This window comes from Hydra vulgaris, chromosome 07, assembly GCF_038396675.1.
Source record: "Hydra vulgaris chromosome 07, alternate assembly HydraT2T_AEP".
NCBI lineage: Eukaryota > Metazoa > Cnidaria > Hydrozoa > Anthoathecata > Hydridae > Hydra > Hydra vulgaris.
In genome coordinates, this window is record NC_088926.1 from 24,266,067 (window position 1) to 24,289,722 (window position 23,656).

Sequence of the window (23,656 nt, forward strand, 5' to 3'; positions counted from 1 at the left end):
AATAGATTCAAGATGTGAAATCAAGTGTTTGTTAATTAAAGATTCAAAAACCTTGCTTATGATAGGAAGAAGACTAATTGGATGGTAGTTAGACGAATCAGATCGGTCTCCAGAATTTTTGAAGATAGGGATAACGGATGCTGCTTTCCAAGCTTTTTCCAGGCTGGAAAACAAGACTCTGATAAGCACTTGTTGAATAGTTTTGAGAGTATAGACGACATCTCCATGGAACACTTCTGCAAGACAATAACAGGTATGCTGTCCGGGCCTCAAGCTGTAGAAGAGTCTAGGCAGGAAATCATTTTAGATGCAGAAGCTGGAGTGATACAAATGTCAAGTAATGGATCAACCTGTTTGTTGGCAATATCAGGTAGAATGCAACTAGTGGAATCAAGAGATAACATTGATGAAAAGTTTTTAGTAAACAATTCAGCTTTGTAGTGATAAACAGACATTTGTTTTCTGGAGAATTGGTAGATATAGAAGTAACGGTTTCGATTGGCAATCACAGCAACACAATGTGAGGAAAACCATGGAGAAGAGTGAGGCTTGACCTGGAATCGCCGAGAGGAAAAAAAAATTCCACGCCAGCCTGAATCCACGAAGTTATGTAAGAAGCACATTTGTCAACAGGAAGACGAAAGATTTCTACCCAAGGGACATCACAAAGAAAATCACAGAAAGAGTCCCAGTCAGCTTTAAGGTAGTTGTAAGAGGCATGATAAAAGGGGGATTCAGGTGATGAAGAAGAATGAGATATTAGTTTTAGAGAGATCAAACTGTGATCAGAAGCACCTAAGGATGAATGTGGAGAAACTGAGCACTGACTAGGATCAGAAACATGACATAAGTTGAGTAGAGAAGGTGAATGATTCGGGTTGTCTGGAAAGCGAGTTGGAAAGTTAACTATTTGAGTAAGGGATTGAGAAAGGCAAAAGTTGTGGGCTTTAATGCCTGCAGAGTCACTGACACTAGAGCCAAGCCATTCAGAGTGGTGAGCATTAAAGTCACCAACAACAACTATATTAGCTGATGGGTAAAGAGAGAGGGCTTGGTCAATATGATCAGAAATAACATCAAAAAGAGTGTAAGTAGGTCTAGTAAACTTTACAAGAGATAAGACTCAACAGAAGAAAAGTTACTGTGAAGACCACGAATATTATTGAATGATAGGTTTAGGGAATTTGGTGATGATGATGGTTTTTTGTGTTTTATAGTTTTTGGTAATTTGTTCATTTTTAAATTTGTTGAACAACTTGACTTACAGCATAGATGGTACTCAGAACATCGTTTAATAGCCCAAGCAATTGCCTCATTACTATTAATAAACCCTAAGCCATAACAAAGGGCTCTAGATGTGGCCTCCGCAATGCACACCAAAAGTACAAACAGGGACACCATCCATGCGCCACATGGCACTCTTAATACTTTGATATTTTTCAGCTGTTGATGGAATCAGCCTCTCTGGGAGCTGATTCCATCAACAGCTGAAAAATGAATTATAGAGCTATACCCTCATTAGGAGATAACAGAATGAGCTGCCTAGTCATAAAAACAGAGACACAAGCAAAACCCATGCATTGAGTCAAGAAGATCCAGCATTCATCATCTTAAACTGGAAACTGGAAACAATGTATTAAAAATACATCTGCGTTTAAATATATCATTTTTAATAAACAACTTTATTTACACATAAGGTCACAAATTCAAATTAAGCAAACCAAAAGTGTAAATCCGATGTCTGTAAATACTTTTTCTGAATCATGGTTGGTAATATTTGGAATAACTTGCCTTCTGACGTTTTTAATGCCAAAAATATCAAGAGCTTCAAAATTAAAATTGACACAATCAATTTTGAAAAATACTGTTCTGGCAGGAACCAATTTTTGTTTTATAACTGTGGTACTATAATAGTTATTTTTTTGTAATTTATCACAGTATTATGTGATTGCACATGTGTTATGTGATTGCACATGTATTATGTGATTGCACATGAATTATGTGATTGCACATGTATTATGTGATTGCACATGTATTATGTGATTGCACATGTATTATGTGATTGCATTAGCATCTCTTTTTAGCTAGCATATAAACGCGCTTCCACACATATTATAATAAAGTTACTACCATAGGATGTCCATAGCTCTCAATATTTTCGCCTCCCCCTTTATATTTTAACTTGGAACCAGTTGCTGTATATCCATTATTTTGTATTCTCACTTAATAACTCTACAATCTAAAATCTACTCTTAGAATCAACACTTCCAAGTCTAATTGAAAAAATGGCTTGGTTGGTCATCTGTATGCAAGTATTGTGTCACAGAAGCAATAAAAATATATTAGAAAAATATAGACTTGAATATGCAGCTATTATTAAATAAAAGTTTGTTTTCTGTGAACATTTAAACTTTTTATATAAAGTTATTGCTGAAAATTTTTTTTTCTGTTTATTTAAATTATCTTCCTGAAACTCGAGCAAGGGCACTTACAAAAAAAAATACTTCTTTTTTTTAATAACAATGAAAAATTTATGACTTTGTTTTCTAATATTTAAAACCAATATTTATTATTCAAAGATTATTAAAAGGCAAGCTTTTGAGTGCTACTGCACTCAAAAGCTTGCCTTTTAATAATCTTTGAATAATAAATATTACAATATTTGCCATTTAATAATCTTTGAATAATAAATATTACAATATTTGCCTTTTAATAATCTTTGAATAATAAATATACAATAATTTTTATAAATGCTAAAAAAATTTTACTGATTTTGATTGAAAAGTTAGTATGTTTATTATTACCTTCACTTGGTATCTTGGTAGGTGTTGGAGGCATGGTAGGTGTTGGAGGCATGGTAGGTGTTGGAGGCATGGTGGGTGTTGGAACCGGAGGCACTAAAAGTTCACATTTAAAACAAATTAAAGCATTGAACTTGCAATATGTTAAAACATTTAAGAAACAGAACTAAATTTTTAAACTTGTTGATTTAAACTATATTTGCACTAGTTAATAATAATATATTAATATATAACAATTTGACTAGTTAATAATAATATATTAATAATGAATAAATATATACACACATAAAATAATAATGAATAAATATATCCACACACATAAACACGGACTGATGTATACACTAAGACTCATGCAAACACAATTGATATACAAACATTTTTTACCAAAAATATAAAATTTATTGTTTTGTATATAATGATGATAATAGCTTCAACTCTGAAGTTTATTGTTAATTATTTAAATGAGTAACTCCGAAAAAATAATAGCTTTGACTGAATTCATAAACTTCCAAAACAAATCTAAAAAAAGTCATCTATAAATAAAAATCAAAAAATCCTAGATTTTGGTTAAATGAGAAACAAGTTATGCAGAGAAACAAGCTATGCACCATACTAGCAGGGACATGATGGTGATCAAACTCAGAACATTTCACTATAAAACGAGCACTCTACTACTACACCACTACCGCAATATACCAAGATAACATTCAAAAATAAATAAAAATAAAATTTCATGCTAAAAAATTTTGGCTGAGAAAAAACCCTTAACTCATTTTAAAAGTATTTATTTTAAAATTTTTATAAGTTTTTATTGATTTCTGTGTATTATCTTTTCATTACAAATATCTTTTAACAAATAAAGCAAAAAAATAAATAAAAACTAAAAAAAATCAAGACAAAAACATATTATTACTTTTTTATGCATTCCTAGAAATGGTTCAACCCTTTTTTAAAATTAAACTTGTAAACAGAATTATGAATAAACATTTGATAAATAAAAAAAATGAAAACATACAATAAGATATTTATACATACCAATTATGAGAAAACTTAAAAAACCACACAAAATAACAAAAGCACCAGCACGAATTAAAATGTACTCAATTGGATTCACTGCAACTAAAGAATTCAAAATAATAATACAAATCAATTTGCTAAATATCATAAGTTAATTGAGACTGTAATCTTATAAACTTTGAAAACTTAATAAGAATCAAAAACCTAGCAACAGAATAGCAAAAAAAATAGCAACAGCACCAATTAAATGAACCTAAGAGATTTTAATGCAACCAAAGAACTCAAAATATTATTACAAATCAATATGCTATTTATTATAAATCAATTGATAATCAAGCCTTCAAAGGAAGCGTGCGCGTTTGCACACCTTGTTTGTCCAAGTTTAAAGTAATTTTTTTAAACACACTGACTATGGCAGTTTGTATCTTTTAACTTTTAAAGCGTTTCATCAATTTGCCAAAAAAGCTAAACTTATCTACAGATTTTTTATTTCATATAATATTTCCTTTCTTTGAGATATGCTGTTTTATTCAGTGTACTTTCCTAATGGCTTTAATTTGCATTATTATAAGTTAATTGTAATATTAACTTATAATGTAATATAAGTTGGTAAGATTACATTTATGATAAATATAAATGTAATCTTATGAACTTTGACAACTCAATAAGAATTTAAAACTTAATTATACAAAAATTTATTAAATTTAAAATTTATACAAAAAAAATTTGCGAATGTTTCACAAAAATATAATAACTGTAATAAATATGATAAATAACTAAATAACACATCTTTAAAAATGTCTTGTGATAAATAATTTTGGAAATAGAATATATCTATGACAGTCTGTGATAAAAAAAATAATTTTAAACCTGTCTTTAGATTTAGAAAATATTTTTTAGATACACATAAATTATGTCTATCAATTGTATATATTTATCCTAATAATACCAAATTAATTAAAATGTCAATATAAACATAAATCAAAATATTAAAACAACCAAATTTCACCCAAAATTGGAGCCAACCAAATTTCAGAACACTTTGATTAGCAATAAAATATTTAAGTACAGTTTAAAATATTTGGACACCGCAGTCTAAAAACATAAAATTCTATAACTTTTATACATATAGTTGTAAAGGAATAAAAGTACATGTTTAGGACATTATCACGAATGATAATATTAATAAAAAAAAGAACGATAAGAAGCCCTTACTTTTAAGCCTTAAGGAGAAAGAAAAAATATTGAATACTATTTTACTTTTACTTCCAAAAGTATTGTAAAAAAATTAGCTTTCATTTAATCATGATTTGAAGATATATTGTAGGTGCGATTCAACATTCTATTATACAGTATAGAGAAAATTTATAAATTTCTAATTTTTAAGCAAATTTATGTAAAACAGAAAAAACTGAGTATAAAAAAAAACCTTATTATTAAAAATAACTAAATATTATTTACTAAGAGTAAAAATGAAAATCTTTATTAAATTTACAAGCAGTTTATATCACTGCTTAAAGAAGTAACTTCTTTTAACTACTCCAGTTAAAAGAAGTTTGTAATCCACTACAACCTGCCCCATACCTTGCTGTCATGTAGAATTTGCTTTTCTAGGCAAAGGCTAGGAGAAATTAACTGACTTAAAATACCCTGCCTTTGGGCTCATGGTTGAGTTGAAAAATACTCATTAAGCAACTTTCTAAACAAATTCAAAAAAAAAATTAGGCCATTTGGAGTTATAATAATTTAGGGAAATTAATTTGAAATTTTCAAAATGTTTATTCATGAACCAATTTTCAAGTTTTCAAGTCTATTGTTTACAAAAACCTCTTTAAATTGGCAGTGTTTAAAAGTAGTTAGGGCCAGGGTTGCAAAAAGGGTTTAAGGGAGGGTTGCATAACACCCTTCACTTAAACAAATGTTTAGTTAGCAAAAATGGACTTTGTTGGAATATTGTTGGCTCACAGTGACTGGTGAACTTTAATTCAGATAAAACTCAATTTTTTTCAGCCAATCGTTGTCACAGTAATTTAGATCTTCCTATATTCATGAATGGTAATGTACTCGATGAGTCATCTACCCTTCATCTTCTAGGATTAACTCTTACTTCCGACCTTTCTTAGAAACCGTATATCAAATCCATTGCAAAATTAGCATCTACTAAGGTTGCATCTCTTTATCGAGCTCGACACTTTCTTACTCCGGATTCTATTCTTTATCTCTACAAATCTTAAATCCGTCCTTGTATAGAATACTGTTGCCATATCTGGGGCGAATCTTCTAATGATACCCTTTCTCTTTTAGACAAGGTGCAAGAACGCATTGCCAACATAGTTGGACCTGCTCTTGCAGCCAACCTCCAATCATTATCACATCGTCATAACATTGCTTTTCTTTCTCTCTTCTACAAATACTGTAATGGGCTATAATTGGATATTATTAGATTTAACACTGCTCTAAAGAGTTAGTGTCTCTTGTGCCATCTACTAAAATTCATTCTCGTGTTACTCGTCATTCAATTAAATCTCATCCTTTTTCTGTGACTGTTACTAAGTGCTCCAAAATCTCTTTTTCGTCTAGTTTTTTTCCTTGAACATCATTTCTTAGGAATTCGCTTACTTTAACTTGCTTTCCTGATTCATATAATTTGCAATCTTTTAAGCCGTCTGTCAATCGTTATCTTGCTCTACAATCTTCATCTTTTCTTGTTGCCTTGCTGGAAGCGAAGATGTAAAAAAAAAAAATTTGAGAGATATAAGGAATTTTTTATTTAAGTTAACAAATAACATTACAATACACCCATATTTAACAACTGCTTGTGTTGACTCCGGTTTGGGCTTTTTACCACATGCAGGGTTATATATATCTAACACTACAACTTCAAGGGTTTTTGTTTACAAACTTGTTTTCTTCCAAATGAGTTCTTCATCTTTAAATATTTCTAACATTTCTTACTTTAACTTTTTTTATAGTCTTCATAACATCAAGCTGGATGTTTACAAGTATGTTCTTCTTTAAAAGAGTACATTGAACTGATATTTATATAAATCTTCATTGTCAAAGTCTTAGGAAAATGATTTTTTGATTTGCAACATACAAGTTTGTGAAGAATGTATACACTATTCTCACTTTGTTGCATTTCTCTTGTTTTCGGTTCTGCTTTAGTTTTTAGCCAGAATAAAGTTGTCTTTTCATCCGTCCAAAAACAACTTTAGAAAATTCAAACGTGAGATTTATAGCTATTTCAATTGGAAATTGTTTGGCAGATCAGTAAAAGAAAGTTTTATACAAATTTGAATAGCTTGTACTAAATTATTTGAAGAAACTGAAGTAGGTGGCATAACTTGTATTGAAGAAATCTCAATTAAATTTAAATTCAATAAAGTTTAAGTTTTAATTTTAGACTTAAAATCTGAATCAATTTCCCTAGATAACCTAATCTACAGAATTTGATTAGGACCACAATCTTTTACAACTTTTTAGCATAGCATAAAGATAATTTTAGTGTACTGTTTTATGAGGAAGCCTTGGTGCATCTTTGTAATGCTGCAAACTTTTTGCACCAAACCACATAGGACAGTAAACAGATAATGTACTTAGTGATAAAGTTTAAATCATGTGTAGATATCTCAGTTCCACTAACATAATTCTTAAAACAAGAGTTTGGCACTGGGCATGGAAAACTGAGCCAGGTTTCTGGTTAGCATACTTCGTAGAAATCAAACCTTTAGCTTTTCCAATACAATACTCATAGTGTTTATGCTGGTCTGTACTCAGATCACAAACAATGTTAGTATTCACATACAACTCTATCCCAGAATCTATGGCAACAAACTGAATCTATGGCAACAAACTGAATCTATGGCAACAAACTGAATCATAAATATGAATAATATGAATAATAATGATCTTTTTATAATAATGAAAAAACAGTACAATAAAACTCCTGAGATTTATATTATGAAAATTACATATAATTTTTAAAGATTTTTACAATTAAATTATTTTGAGTTTATTACTACCCTTATAAAAAGATCGAATTATATTAGGAAATTTCCCGAATGGAAAGAAAAGATAATTCAATATTTGAATTATCTGAGCTTCAACTTAAAAGATAATTTTATTTGTAATTATTAATACTAATAAAAATTTTTAACAACATTTTACTAGTATTTATTATTACTGGGGGAGTTTACAGTGCTCCTTTAAACCCCTAGACAGTAAGAAGGGCAACTTAAAAAACTCCTCTCCAAGAACTTCACATTGCAGGTTTGCTTGTAGGCACACTCAGTCGGCAGCCGTTATTACACCACTTAACAAAATGGAGTCTCTGACCTATTTTAACTTATGCACTTCCGTTGAATATAATGATTGTTATAAATCATTATATTTTCTTTGTTATAAATCATTATGTTTTTTTAAATTTGAAAGTAAAAAAACTTAGAAAAAAAAAATTAACATATTAAAAAATATATTAAAAAAAAAAAGTTTAAAAGAACATTTAAGTTTTTTTTCAAATATCAATGCTGCTGCCTATTTATCATAGAGAAATAAAAAGAACTCATCTTTCTTAATTCATAAAATTTTAAACCTTTAAAATTTATATGCCATTGTACAAAAACTATTAATTAAAAGAGCTATAAGACAATGTTAGCCACACTTTCTTAACCTAAAACTTCGAAGCTTGAAATATTTTTTAACTAATAAAAACATTTAAACTGTTTTCTAAAATAATTTTGACAAACACCAAAAAAGCATATTTGATTTTAACTTAAAAGTTAACAAAAAAATATTACCTTGGGTTGGGTTTCTAACAAAAGAAGAATACCACGAGGTTGCACGTTGAGTTTGCACTAAATGTTAAAACAATTGAGTAATATCGAAACAAAATCAGAACTATTTTTAAACTTATTAAAATAAACTATATGAATATATATATATATATATATATATATATATATATATATATATATATATATATATATATATATATATATACACATGCAGTCCACTATCCCGTACAAAAAAAAATGCCTTACCCTAAAATATTGTTCAATATAGTAAAAAAAAAAATTGTAAAAAAAATTCACATGGAAAATTTTAAGTAGTGCCACACTTGATGACAAGTTTGCAGCATGCCAATAATGAAAAATGCATAGGTTAGATATTGGATAATTCCATAAATTTACACTACTTAAAAATATTTCTATTAATGAAATTTTTGTATCATTAATATTATCAGATATTATAAAAATATTTTGATAGCGCACTTTTCAGCTTAATTTAATCTGAAAACTTCTTTAACAGTCTAGTCTATACTGCAGATCTTGGTATGTACAATATTTTTATTAATTAATTTTTTAATATGTTTTTAAAATGTTTATTTTCTGTTTGTACCAGTTGCTTATTTTCAATGAAATTTGTTGTACCCATTACAAAAGCAATCTTAAAGTAAATAGGCTATCAAGTTACGTATAAGCTTAAATAGTATTTAATTTATCAATTGTTTTTAGCAGTACTGGCATAACAGAACTTAAGGCTTTCTATTATACAGAGTAAACAGTTAGTGAACAAAATAGCCACACCTGCTAGTCTAAGGACCAACGCAGTGGACTTTTTAAGACTCGAATTTAAATGAAAGTCAAATTTAGATCATATCTGTATACCGAATTTAACTGAAAGATGACTTTAAGCCGTATGTGTAGCCCAAATTTAACTGAAAGACAAATTTAGATTTCTAAACCGAATTTAACGGAAAGTCGAATTTGGATTTTAAAAACATATTTAATTAAAAAAGAACATTTTTAAAAACTTTTATAACTTTTAATAAAAATTTCTTTTTTGCTCTAAATGTTCCAAAAAGACCTAACAGTTTTGCCACGGAGTACATCAGATAAGTATTAAACTAGGAAATTCAAACCTCTTTCCTTATTGATGGTGCAAAATATGCCCAGAGCTTGCTTTGAACCCTAGGTCTCTTGCTTTTAAAGCAAGCGCTCTAACCACTGTGCCACGGTTGCTGTATAATCATTTTTTAGCTTGTAATTAACCATAATTTACAACATAACATAGAACAAATGAAACCAAGCAGATTTTAATTGATTTAAAAAATATACGCTTACAAAAAACAATTTGCGTCAAAATAAAAAGTCTAAAAATTCAGTAATAAGGAAAATTTAAGTTATGGTATCTTTATGACTCTTAATGTTTATGAACGAAAAAGAACAAAAAAACATTTACATTCATTGAAAAATTTTGATTGTCAATTTTATAAAGTAAAAAGATCGTTAAGAAAATTAAGTTAAATACTCACTTGTTTTTTAATAGACTTTGCGCCTAAAAAAAACTTTTCGAATATTGACTCTGCAAGACAAATTTATTTCCAAACATTTTTTTTTTTTTACCAAATTCATGTTCCAAAGGCTTACTGGGCCACTTTAGTCGAGGAAGCTGCTTCTTATATTGGTTACAACCCTCTCTCAACTCTTTAACTCCAAAACACTTTTTGGAGCTAAAAGAGGGTTGTAACCAATAGAAATAGGTTGATATACATAAAACGTATTATTATATGTTATATATAAAACATATTATATATATATATATATATATATATATATATATATATATATATATATATATATATATATATATATATATATATATATATATATATTATATGTGATATATAAAACATTATAAATATTATTATTATAAAACATATTATTTTATATTTCTTCTTCTTTATAAATTGAAAAAAACTTCATAGCTTTTTTTTTTTTCATAGCCGCAATTAGAAATTTAAGAAATAGTCATTTTAAAAATTCAAAAATTTAACATATTTTAATTCATTTATGCGAAGATCAAGAAAAGAAAGAAATTTGTTAATATCAAACATTTTTAAAAATGCAATATTAAATTTAAATTTTAATATTAAAAATAAAATAAAATAAACATTCCCTTATAGTAATAATAAAAAAGTCATTAAACAACATTAAAATTGCAGTAATTTAAAAATAAAAAAATTAAGAGAGTTTTATGACATCAAATATGGCATTAAGCATTTTTTATTTAAAACAAGGCCTGTATATATATATACATATATATATATACATACATAAATATATGTGTGTGTGTTTATATATATATATATATATATATATATATATATATATATACATATATAAATATATGTACATATATATATATATATATATATATATATATATATATATATATATATATATATATATATATATATATATATATATATATATATATAAACATATATATATATATATATATATATATACATATATATATATATATATATATATATATATATATATATATATATATATATATATATATATATATATATATATATACAGGGCTTGAAATAGCTGCCAGACATCGGCAAAAAACGACATCTATCAGTGATTTTTTCCAAACCATAATTTATATGCATTTATTTTATAACCATTTTAGTTGTTCCAAAATTATTAATAAATTCAGTATTGTATATAAACTTCATTTTTTGAACTTTTTTTTTTATATACAAAACAGAAATTTTTTATATATAAAACAGAAAATTGAACACACAGCTACATACATAAAATACATCATTTTTGAGTTAATTCATTTTTTAAAAGACGTCAATACATTACATTTTTTTGAATTAAGTAGCCAGGTTTTTATCATTTATACTAATATCTTACAATTAGCTATTATTATTAGTTATAATTAGAAAAAACTTATAATTTAGTACTTACTTTATTTTTTGTCCAATGGTTTTTATAAATTTCAAATGAATATTTTCAGGTTCTAAAACCCCTTTTAAATTTATTTTATAAAAATTTTACCGTAATTGTTATTATAATGCTTATAGAAACTAGTACTTTTTATTAAACAATTAAATTTGAGTTGTTACATAACAATTGCTTTCACGCCAAAGTTTTTTGCTATTAAAAGTGTTTATAAAATTATTCATAGATAAAGTTTAAAAAGATTAATAAAAAAATACATATTTATATAAAAGTAATTGCATAAAAATTCTTTGATAATTTATATAAAAAATGATTTATCTTATAAACTTTTATTGTCAGCGCATTTTTGAAACGCCCAGAGTTGTTAAAAAAAAAGCATGGTCAAGTTGTAAAAACAAAATATTTTATGCAAGGCCAGAAATGCCGTTTGATCGCACTTCTTTAGGTTTTAATACTCAATTTGTCCGATTAATACTCAAGTTTGGCAGACAGACATATCTGCCAAACTTGAGTAATAATCGGACGATTTGTCCTAAGCAAAAAAGTTCATTATTTCGAACCCTGTATATATATATATATAAATATATATATTTATATATTTTATAAATAAAACTTCATATTTTTTACAACTATAAGTTTCATGCTAAATGCAATCATCAATCATCTTTTTTACCTGATGATTGCATTCAGCATGAAACTTATAGTTGTAAAAAATATGTAGTTTTATTTATAAAAAAAATATATAAATACAGCGACATATATATATATATATATATATATATATATATATATATATATATATATATATATATATATAGATATGTATACATATATATATACATATATATATGCATATATATATATGCATATATATATATATATACATATATATATATATATATATATATATATATATATATATATATATATATATATATATATATATATATATATATATATATATATATATAACAAGGACTATTCGTTATCGTTATCGAAGATCATTTTGGACAGCGTTGATTTGGGCACTGCCCAAAATGCAACTGACGCCCAAATTTTTTTCTTAGAATAGCCCCTGTATATATATATAAATGCAATCATCAATCATCTTTTTTACCTGATGATTGCATTCAGCATGAAACTTATAGTAAAAAGTATGTAGTTTTATTTATAAAAAAAATATATAAATACAGCGACATATATATATATACATATATATATATATATATATACATATATATATATATATATACATATATATATATGTATATATATATATATATACATATATATATGTATATATATGTATATATGTATATATATATATATATACTTATATATATATATATTTATATATATATATATATATATATTTATATATATATATATATATAAATATATATATATATATATAAATATATATATATATATATATATATATATTTAAACAACTTTAAAAAGTATTCTACACAATAGAGTGCTCAATGTTCTTAAAAGAACAGAGCAATTATATATTAGAAAATCACTTAACAAAAATTTTTTCTATTTGACACTGTGTTTCATCAACAAAGATTCATAAGAAATGAATGATCAAATTAATAAAACTTCAATTTATACCAAAAATTAAATTACAGGAAATTGCAAATGTTTTAACTACTGTAAATTTTCACACATTTGTGGAATTTGCTGACACTATTATAAAAGGAATTCTTTAGAAATGATTACTTATGCTATTTTTTTAAAAAATGTTTTTTTAAAAAGAGTAGTTAATGTAAATATTATTTGAACTCATTTATTTTTATAGTTTTTTAGGAGAAACCTATTTTCGTGCCTACATTTAGAAATTAATTCCGATCTTTTGTTTAATAAGCATTCTTGATTTGCATGTGTAATTATTTCAAATTTTTCTTGTAGCAGTTATGACAGAGCAGAAATTTGTGAATTTGTTGACTATATATTTTAGATTTGTTAAGTAAAATAATCAATATAAAAGATTTAGGCCTTTATCGCGATGATGGTTTAATAGTAATGCTTAGAAAATCTGGTCCACAGCTCAACAAAATTAGAAAAGATATTATAAAAATTTTAAAAAATATTGGCTTTTAAATCGAAATAAACATAAATTTAAAAATTGTGAATTTTCTTGATGTCACATTTAACCTCTCTGAAAATTCATATAAGCCTTTCAAAAAACCAAACGATGAACTATTATATATTAACACTAACTCTAACCATCCACCCCAAGTTCTAAAACAAATCCCAATTTCAATTAATAACAGACTAAACCAAAACTCCTCAAATGAAAATGTATTCAATTCCTCTAAACGAATATTTGAAGATGCCCTAAAAAAAAGTGGTTTTGAAAATTTTGAACTAAAATATGACCCTGAAAAAAAGAATACAAAAAAGCAAAATAGAACTAGAAATGTAATTTGGTTCAACCCCCCATATAGCAAAAATGTTTCTACTAACATAGGAAAAGTGTTTTTAAATTTGGTCGATAAGCATTTCCTGCGATCTAATAAATTACATAAAACTTTTAATCGAAATACAATTAAAGTTAGCTACAGTTGCACAAAAAATATGGAAAGAATTATAAAAGGTCACAATAAGGCTTTGTTAAACAAAAAAGAAATCCTAAATGAAAAAACTACAGAAAATTGTAATTGTAAACAAAAAATCAATTGTCCAATGAGTGGAAGTTGTTTATCAAAAAATGTGGTATATAAATGTGTTGTTTCCTCTAAGAATGTACCTAATAAACAATATATTGGCATAACAGAGGGTGAATGGAAAAAACGCTTTGCCAATCATAAGCAATCTTTCAAGAATAAAAAGTATTCAAAAGACACCATGCTGTCAAAAAATATATGGGAATTAAAAGAAAAAAATATTGATGATTTTATACTGAATTGGTCTATCCTTAAAACAGCGCCTGCATATAACAATATTTCCAAAAAATGCATACTATGCCTACAAGAAAAATTTGAAATAATTACACATGCAAATCAAGAATGCTTATTAAACAAAAGATCGGAATTAATTTCTAAATGTAGGCACGAAAATAAGTTTCTCCTAAAAAACTATAAAAATAAATGAGTTCAAATAATATTTACATTAACTACCCTTTTTAAAAAAACATTTTTTAAAAAAATAGCATGAGTAATCATTTCTAAAGAATTCTTTTTATAATAGTGTCAGCAAATTCCACAAATGTGTGAAAATTTACAGTAGTTAAGACATTTGCAACTTCCTGTAATTTAATTTTTGGTATATATTGAAGTTTTATTAATTTGATCATTCATTTCTGAATCTTTGTTGATGAAACACAGTGTCAAATGGAAAAAATTTTTGTTAAGTGATTTTCTACTAATATATATATATATATATATATATATATATATATATATATATATATATATATATATATATATAGATCTATAGTTTGTTGGCTTTGGGAAGAGCGGAAGGAAAAATGTGATTCTTACGCCAACATATACGTCACTTTTAATTACTTTTAACTTTCGTCCAACATTTCGGTGTTGGACGAAAGTAAAAACCATTAATTTAATTACAAATTAATTGTTATATAAAAAAACCACAAAAACGCAGATTTAATTGACCGGAATGTTTTTAAAAACATTCTGAATGTTTTTAAAACATTCTGAATGTTTTTAACAATATAAACAATGTTTTTATTTTTATTTTTTTTAATAAAATGTTTTTATTTTTATTTTTTTTATTAAAATGTTTTTATTTTTATTTTTTTTACTGTAAATCATGCGCGGAGTGTTGCTACATCGACTATCTTATAGCCTGACTCGCAAGGCAGTGCTGTTACATCGACTGACAAATAGCCTGACTCGCAAGGGAGTGCTGCTACATCGACTGACAAATAGCCTGACTCGCAAGGGAGTGCTGCTACATCGACTGACAAATAGCCTGACTCGCAAGGGAGTGCTGCTACATCGACTGACAAATAGCCTGACCCGCAAGGGAGTGCTGCTACATCGACTGAGGGTTTGGTTGGGGCAGGCAGTCTATCATTAAAAAAAAAAAAATCCGGTCTTGAATTTTAGTTTTTACTTTTTGTCAACAAAATATGGAAAAAACTTTCGGACAACATCTAAGGGTTCTATATATATAATATATATATATATATATATATATATATATATATATATATATATATATATATATATATATATATATATATATATATATATATATATATATATATATATATATATATATATATATATATATATATATATATATATATATATATATATATATATATATATATATATATATATATATATATATATATATATATATATATATATATATATATATATATATATATATATATATATATATATATATATATATATATATATATATATATATATATATATATATATATATATATATATATATATATATATATATATATATATATATATATATATATATATATATATATATATATATATATATATATATATATATATATATATATATATATATATATATATATATATATATATATATATATATATATATATATATATATATATATATATATATATATATATATATATATATATATATATATATATATATATATATATATATATATATATATATATATATATATATATATATATATATATATATATATATATATATATATATATATATATATATATATATATATATATATATATATATATATATATATATATATATATATATATATATATATATATATATATATATATATATATATATATATATATATATATATATATATATATATATATATATATATATATATATATATATATATATATATATATATATATATATATATATATATATATATATATATATATATATATATATATATATATATATATATATATATATATATATATATATATATATATATATATATATATATATATATATATATATATATATATATATATATATATATATATATATATATATATATATATATATATATATATATATATATATATATATATATATATATATATATATATATATATATATATATATATATATATATATATATATATATATATATATATATATATATATATATATATATATATATATATATATATATATATATATATATATAATATATATATATATATATATATATATATATATATATATATATATATATATATATATATATATATATATATATATATATATATATATATATCATAAAATTTCAAAAAAAATCTTGCTTAATAACCAAATTTCATAGTGATAATTAAACTATTTTATCTTTATGTTAAGTGATGCAATCTAATTTTTGTAGACATGTGACAAATAAATACTTGAATTATTTTTACTTAAGTCATATATTTAATCTCAAGAAACCTTTTTAAACAAAAATATGAGACAGAGAGTGGTTAGCGGTGACTCTAATTGGGTTGATGTTTTTAGTAGAGTGCCATAGGGTTCGGTTATTGGACCATCTCTTTTTGTTATCTTCATTAATGATTTGCCAGATACAATCAAAAAGTGGGTTGTAATGCATTATGGCTCCAACAATAAGAACCATCAATTTTCATTAATGGTATACAACTTCAAGATTCTGAGTCTGAACGAGATCTTGGAGTTATTTTTTCAACAAATCTAAAATGGAAAAAATAAGTAACCATGACAATTAGTAAAGCAAATCAAATGCTGGGACGGATAAAGAAATCGTTTGCAAGATTCGACTGTCAACTTATGAGATCTCTCTATTTAACGTTCATTCGCCCACTTCTTGAATTTGCTGTTCCAGTATGTTCTCCTTCTATGAAAGGAGACTGTAATGCAATTGAAAAAATACAACGTAGAGTAACTAAACTTGTTTCATCAATTAGTTGTCTCAAATATGAAGATCGACTCATTGCCTTAGGCTTGACAACGCTAACTGAAATAAGAAAAAGGGGAGATTTAATTGAATTATACAAACTTATGCATGGTATTGAAAAGATAAACAGTAGAAAACGTTTTCCACTTGTTAATAACTGTTTGTGGGGGAATTGTTTTAAATACCATAAAGAATTTGCTTAACACCCTTCAAGAGAACATTTCTTTTTTAATAGAATTGCAAATGCATGGAATTTACTTCCAACTAAAATTGTTACAGCGAAATCGTTTAATTGTTTTAAAAGAGCTCTTGATTGCTGGTTGAGCAGCAATCAAGCATAACTGCTGTTATAGTGTGCGTTATAACACAATCACTGGCTTTGTCCAGCAAAGCATGAACTATTACTATTACCATATATTTTATTTAAAATATTGCAAAATCTTACCTTCAAATTTTACTCACTTTTTCAAATAATAAAAAGTGAAAACAACTGCTAACATCCAGCTATTGTTTTTACTTTTTATTATTTATCTACTTGATTCAAATTTTTTTTTTACTCAAAAGTTCATTTTAACAGAAACTTCGTTTAAACTACTAATTAATAAAAGTTTTTAAAAACAATTTTCTCTTCCACTGTGGAAATAGCAATATATATACACACACACACATATATATATATATAATATATATATATATATATATATATATACATATATATATACATACATATGTATATATACATACATATATATACATACATATATATATACATACATATATATATATATATATATATATACATTCATATACATATATATATATATATATACATATATATATATTTATATATATATATACATAACTCCTAACTCCTTGACATAATTTATATATATATATATATATATATATATATATATATATATATATATATATATATATATATATATATATATATATATATATATATATATATATATGTATATATAAACAATTTTTAAAATTTAAACAATTTTAAAATGTATTCTACAAATAGAGTGCTCGACGTTCTTAAAAGAACAGAGCAATTTATATTATTATATATATATATATTTATATATATACATAACTCCTAACTCCTTGACATAATTTATATATATATATATATATATATATATATATATATATATATATATATATATATATATATATATATATATATATATATAATATATATATATATATATATATATATATATATATGTATATATAAACAATTTTTAAAATTTAAACAATTTTAAAATGTATTCTACAAATAGAGTGCTCCACGTTCTTAAAAGAACAGAGCAATTATAAATTATTAAAAAATCACTTAACAAAAATTTACTTAACAAAAGTTTTTTTTTGTTCTGTTTTTTTTTTAAAAGTAATCATTTCCAAAGAATTCTTTTTATAATAGTGTCAGCAAATTCCACATATGTGTAAAAATTTACAGTAGTTAAGACATTTGCGACTTCCTGTAATTTAATTTTTAGTATAAATTGAACTTTTTATTAGATTGATCATTCATTTCTGATGAGTCTTTATTGATGAAACACAGTGTTAAATGAGATAAATTTTTGTTAAGTGATTTTATAATTTATAATTGCTCTGTTCTTTTAAGAACATTGAGCACTAAATATATATTAGGCTTCTTATTAACATTTGTTGAGCACACTTAATTGTATTTTAACATTCCGTGTAAATATGGAAACTAATAATTTTACTTACTTGTTGAAAAATATACCTATACTAAATGGAAAAAGTTATACTATTTCTTTATTTGAAAGAGTTGACCATTTTATTAAAAGAATTCCTTGGAAAGCCCATTTTTTCTTAAAACCAAATACAAACACAGATGATATAATTAATAATAACCAAGATAGTGATAATTACGGATTTAAAACAACAAATACCCCACCTTTTATACCTGATATGGAAAATTTTGTAAATGACCTATTGCATTTAATTAAAACAATAAAGTTTTGTCCTATAAAAAACGAATTTTAAACAGAATTAATATTTGATGTTAAAAAAATTAAATCAAATCCTAATATTTTTGTATTTGCTGATAAAACAAATAACATTTACCAACTCACAACAGAAAACTATGAAAAAATTTTACGCAACAATATTACTAGTTCTTATGAGAAAGCCCCTAAAAATTTGGAAAACGCAATTAATTTAGAAGCGCAAAATATTGCCAAAAAAATAAATCTTGATAACAGAATCGAATCAACTGCCCAAACCTTCGTAACATTAAAAGAACATAAACCAAAACAAACTTCCTTGTAGATTATTGGCTCCCTCAAAAAGTGAGATTAGACATGTAAGCAAAACTAAATTGGACAAAATTAACAATATTCTTAGAAATAAATTAAATTTGCAACAGTGGAAAAATACCACTTATGTTATAAATTAATTCTCTATAATCGAAAATAAAACTGACTGTACATTTATTCAATTTGACATTAATGATTTTTACCCCTCAATAACTGCAGATATTTTAGATAAAACAATTGAATTTGCAAAAAGCCACACAATTATTCCTGATGTAACAATCCGTATAATAAAACATTGTAGAAAAACCTTACTTTATTTTAATAACGAAACTTGGAAAAAGAAAAACATAGATGACTGCTTTGATGTAACAATGGGCAGCTATGACGTAGCAGAAATTTGTGAATTTGCTGGACTATATATTTTAGATTTATTAAGTAAAATAATCTCTATAAAAGATTTAGGCCTTTATTGCGACGATGGTTTGATAGTATTGCATAAAAAATCTGGTCCACAGCTCGATAAAATTAGAAAAGATATTATGAAAATATTTTTAAATATTGGCTTTCAAATCGAAATAAATTTAAATTTAAAAACTGTGAATTTTCTTAATGTTACATTTAATCTCTCTGAAAATTCATATAAGCCTTTCAAAAACCAAACCATGAATTATTGTATAATAATATTAACTCAAATCATCCACCCCAAATTCTGAAAAAAATACAGATTTCAATTAATAACAGGCTAATCCAAAACTCCTCTAATGAAAATGTATTCAATTCCTCTAAACGAATATTTGAAGATGCCCTTAAAAAAAGTGGCTTTGAAAATTTTGAACTAAAATTTGACCCTGAAAAAAAGAATACAAAAAAGCAAAATAGACTTACAAATGTAATTTGGCTCAACCCCCCTATAGCAAAAATGCTTCTACTAACATAGGAAAAGTATTTTTAAAGTTGGTCGATAAGCATTTCCCGCCCTCTAATAAATTACATAATATTATTCCACTATTAAGTAGCCTCCTTATCTGTAGTGGCCTTCTTAATCTTGAGGAGGTTTATAACAGAAAGAAAAAAAAAATTGTACTCAAAAATGTTTTTGCTACGTTTGTTCTGACAACGAGTGAATAAGGAGGGTTAAATCAGATAATGTTTCTTGTTCGAGATTTTGTATCATATTTTTGGATACTTGGAATGATATTGATCTTATCTTTAAATCCACATGAATTGAGAGAGTTATAAAATGTTGCGGCTCTATCAAAAACTTTTTGCTTGAAGATATATTACTGATGTAATTAGAGATCATTTTTGGTATCGATATAATGATGCTTGATAGATGATTGAAATTGATGTTAATATATAAAGGATTATCTCCTTGTTTAAAAAAATTTTCAGAAAGATTAAATGTGACATCAAAAAAAATTACAGTTTTTAAATTTGGTCTGGTAATGTTAAAATTAAAATTTTATTTTTATTTTTTCCGATTGAGGACCACTGATATTATAGTAGCATCAATAACCATCATCTCTATATAGACCAGAAGTATTAAGACCATATTCTTTGGCAATAGTGTATAAGATAGAGGCCAACTAATTCGCATAGTTCAACTCTGTCAAAAATACCCATGGTGACATCAAAATAAGGGTCAGCCGGCTTTTTAATCCACATATTGTTTCCTAAAAAACGTAAAGATTTCCTGGTGTGGTAAATAATTTCGATTGATTTATCAGGAATTCTGGTGAAATGATATTTAATGTAATTATGGAGTATTCTCAATCAAGCGGAGCCATTCAAACCTAGTGGTAAATTTTGCAATTTATGCTTGACAGAAAAATACCACATTGTTATGCCACCATTACATTTCCTTAATAAACGAACCGAGCTTGCATCAAAATGTCGCAATAAAAATGAATTTCTAATTAAAAAATTTAATGTTGTTAAACCGAACAATCCATAATTTTTTTTATTGGGTGAAACTTTTAGTTATGTAATTAAAATATATCTTAATAATTATTTAGTTTTAAATATATATTTCAAGCCTTGTATGTCCACGCCTAAAGAAATTTTTTTAGACAGCTTGACCGTTTTTTTGAATTTGCGGCAACATAAAGCTATAAGAAACTAGAGAATAAAACAGCAATATACAAAGAAAAGAACCGAAGACTATACAAAATCTAAATAAAATAAGCTAAAATAAATTTAATAATAAAAAAAGAAAATTGTTGTCAAAAAAATAATATAATTAAATATTTTTCTCTTTTCGATTTCTTATTTTTAGGGCATTTTTTATTTTCCACTACCAAAATTGATTCAAGGAAAAAAGTGGATAAAAATATAAAGAAAATAAAAAGATTTTTTGATATATTTTTTTTGTAACTTTTTTCAGCCATTATATAAAGGAAATACTTTGTAAATTGCACTAGAAACATGGACAATTTTTAAATTTGTTTTTCTAATATCTTTGCTAAACTTTACTGTTTTTATCAATGCACAGGAAAGCAAGAAAAACTAATTGCTATTTATTTGTAACAAAAATACTTTTTAACTAGTTTTGCATGTAAAAAAATGATATGATACTGCAAAATTTTGTGGGCTACTGTATTGTTAATTTACTGAACTTTCTTTATGAAATTTTTAGGAGACTATTTAAAACTTTTTTTTAAGTTTTTAAATACATTTTTCTTAACAGAGAAATCGTTAAGTTAATTATCTTTAGTAACTTGTATTAACATTAGAAATTTGGCAATATAAAAGAAAAAATTTCAGACATGCATCAAATTTGGTAAATAAAATTTATTAAAAAATTCATTAAAGAAACTATGCTATTCTTTTATTTAACTTATTCCGTCATTAACAAAATTTATTAATCAAATAATATCTTTTACAAATAAATAACAATTTATTTTCTTATTTTCCTATTATATAAACATTGAGAAAAAACATCAAATATTGCAAAAACTTTTTTAAAAGTTGTATAAAAATTTTATTTTTTAATTTACTTTATTTAATTATTAAATTTTCTTATTTATTTACTTTTATTTTCTTGTTTATATTACACACTAGAACATATAAGTTGCAAAAATGCCTAACAAAGCCAAAGACCATGAAGAGAATAGAAAAGCTGTTTGTTTTTTGTGCCTTCAGAAGCGAAATCGTGAGCTAACAACTTTACTGATTGAGAAAGCCCAAATGTTCTCAAAGTTGAGCTGGATTTTTCTGATAACAGGATTTTTTCAGGTATTTGTGAAAGATGTCGTGTTGCCGTCAGAAGAAAAGATTAGGGTGAAAATCCTCCTCTTCCTAGCCTTTACAATTTTAAGAGCATCTCAGTTTGACCAGCTACCAGAGAATCTTCTTGTGATTGTTTGATCTGTCAAATTACCAGAAACAAGCTGAACATTCCTCATCGACTATCAGCAAGTAAACCTAAGAACAAAGGTATCATTGAAAAAAGATGTTCAGACAGTTTTTCTGTGATTGGGCGAGGGCTGCCCTGCAATTGTACAAAAGGAACAATGCAATAAAATTTGGTTGCAGTTGCCTCAAAAGATGCAGTGGCTGCAGAGATGGTTGCAACTACGGACATCTCAAACAAACATCCTTCTCCACATGGCACTGCCTCAGTCAAGCAAAGGGAAGCAACAGTTTTCCAGTTGTTCCAGGTATGATACAGTTTTAAACTATCATAAGCATTAATCCCCTGTGTCTAATAGCATAGTCTTTTCTAAGGGCAATCTAGGGCAAGAGAACTCTTTCCTAAAGAGAAAAAGCTTACAGCTATAGATATGCTCAAGGTTCAAAATGAAACTGGACTTTCTAATTGTGGCATGAAAAAACTTGCATCATCACTAAACCAAGCCATTCCTCATCAGATTG

General features: G+C 25.1%; 1 protein-coding gene across 6 annotated transcripts in view; it reads right to left on the reverse strand.

The window, feature by feature from the left end:
- The window catches only part of LOC136082359 (torsin-1A-like), a 76,914-nt gene that overhangs the window by 24,967 nt on the left and 28,291 nt on the right, over positions 1-23,656 (reverse strand). For all 6 annotated transcript variants that reach the window (XM_065801419.1, XM_065801418.1, XM_065801417.1 and 3 more), the window contains 3 exons: positions 8,615-8,671; positions 3,837-3,920; positions 2,805-2,897 (listed from right to left, as the gene is read on the reverse strand). In XM_065801419.1, the coding sequence (XP_065657491.1) occupies positions 2,805-2,897; positions 3,837-3,920; positions 8,615-8,671 (234 nt within the window). The remainder of the gene's footprint in view (positions 1-2,804; positions 2,898-3,836; positions 3,921-8,614; positions 8,672-23,656) is intronic.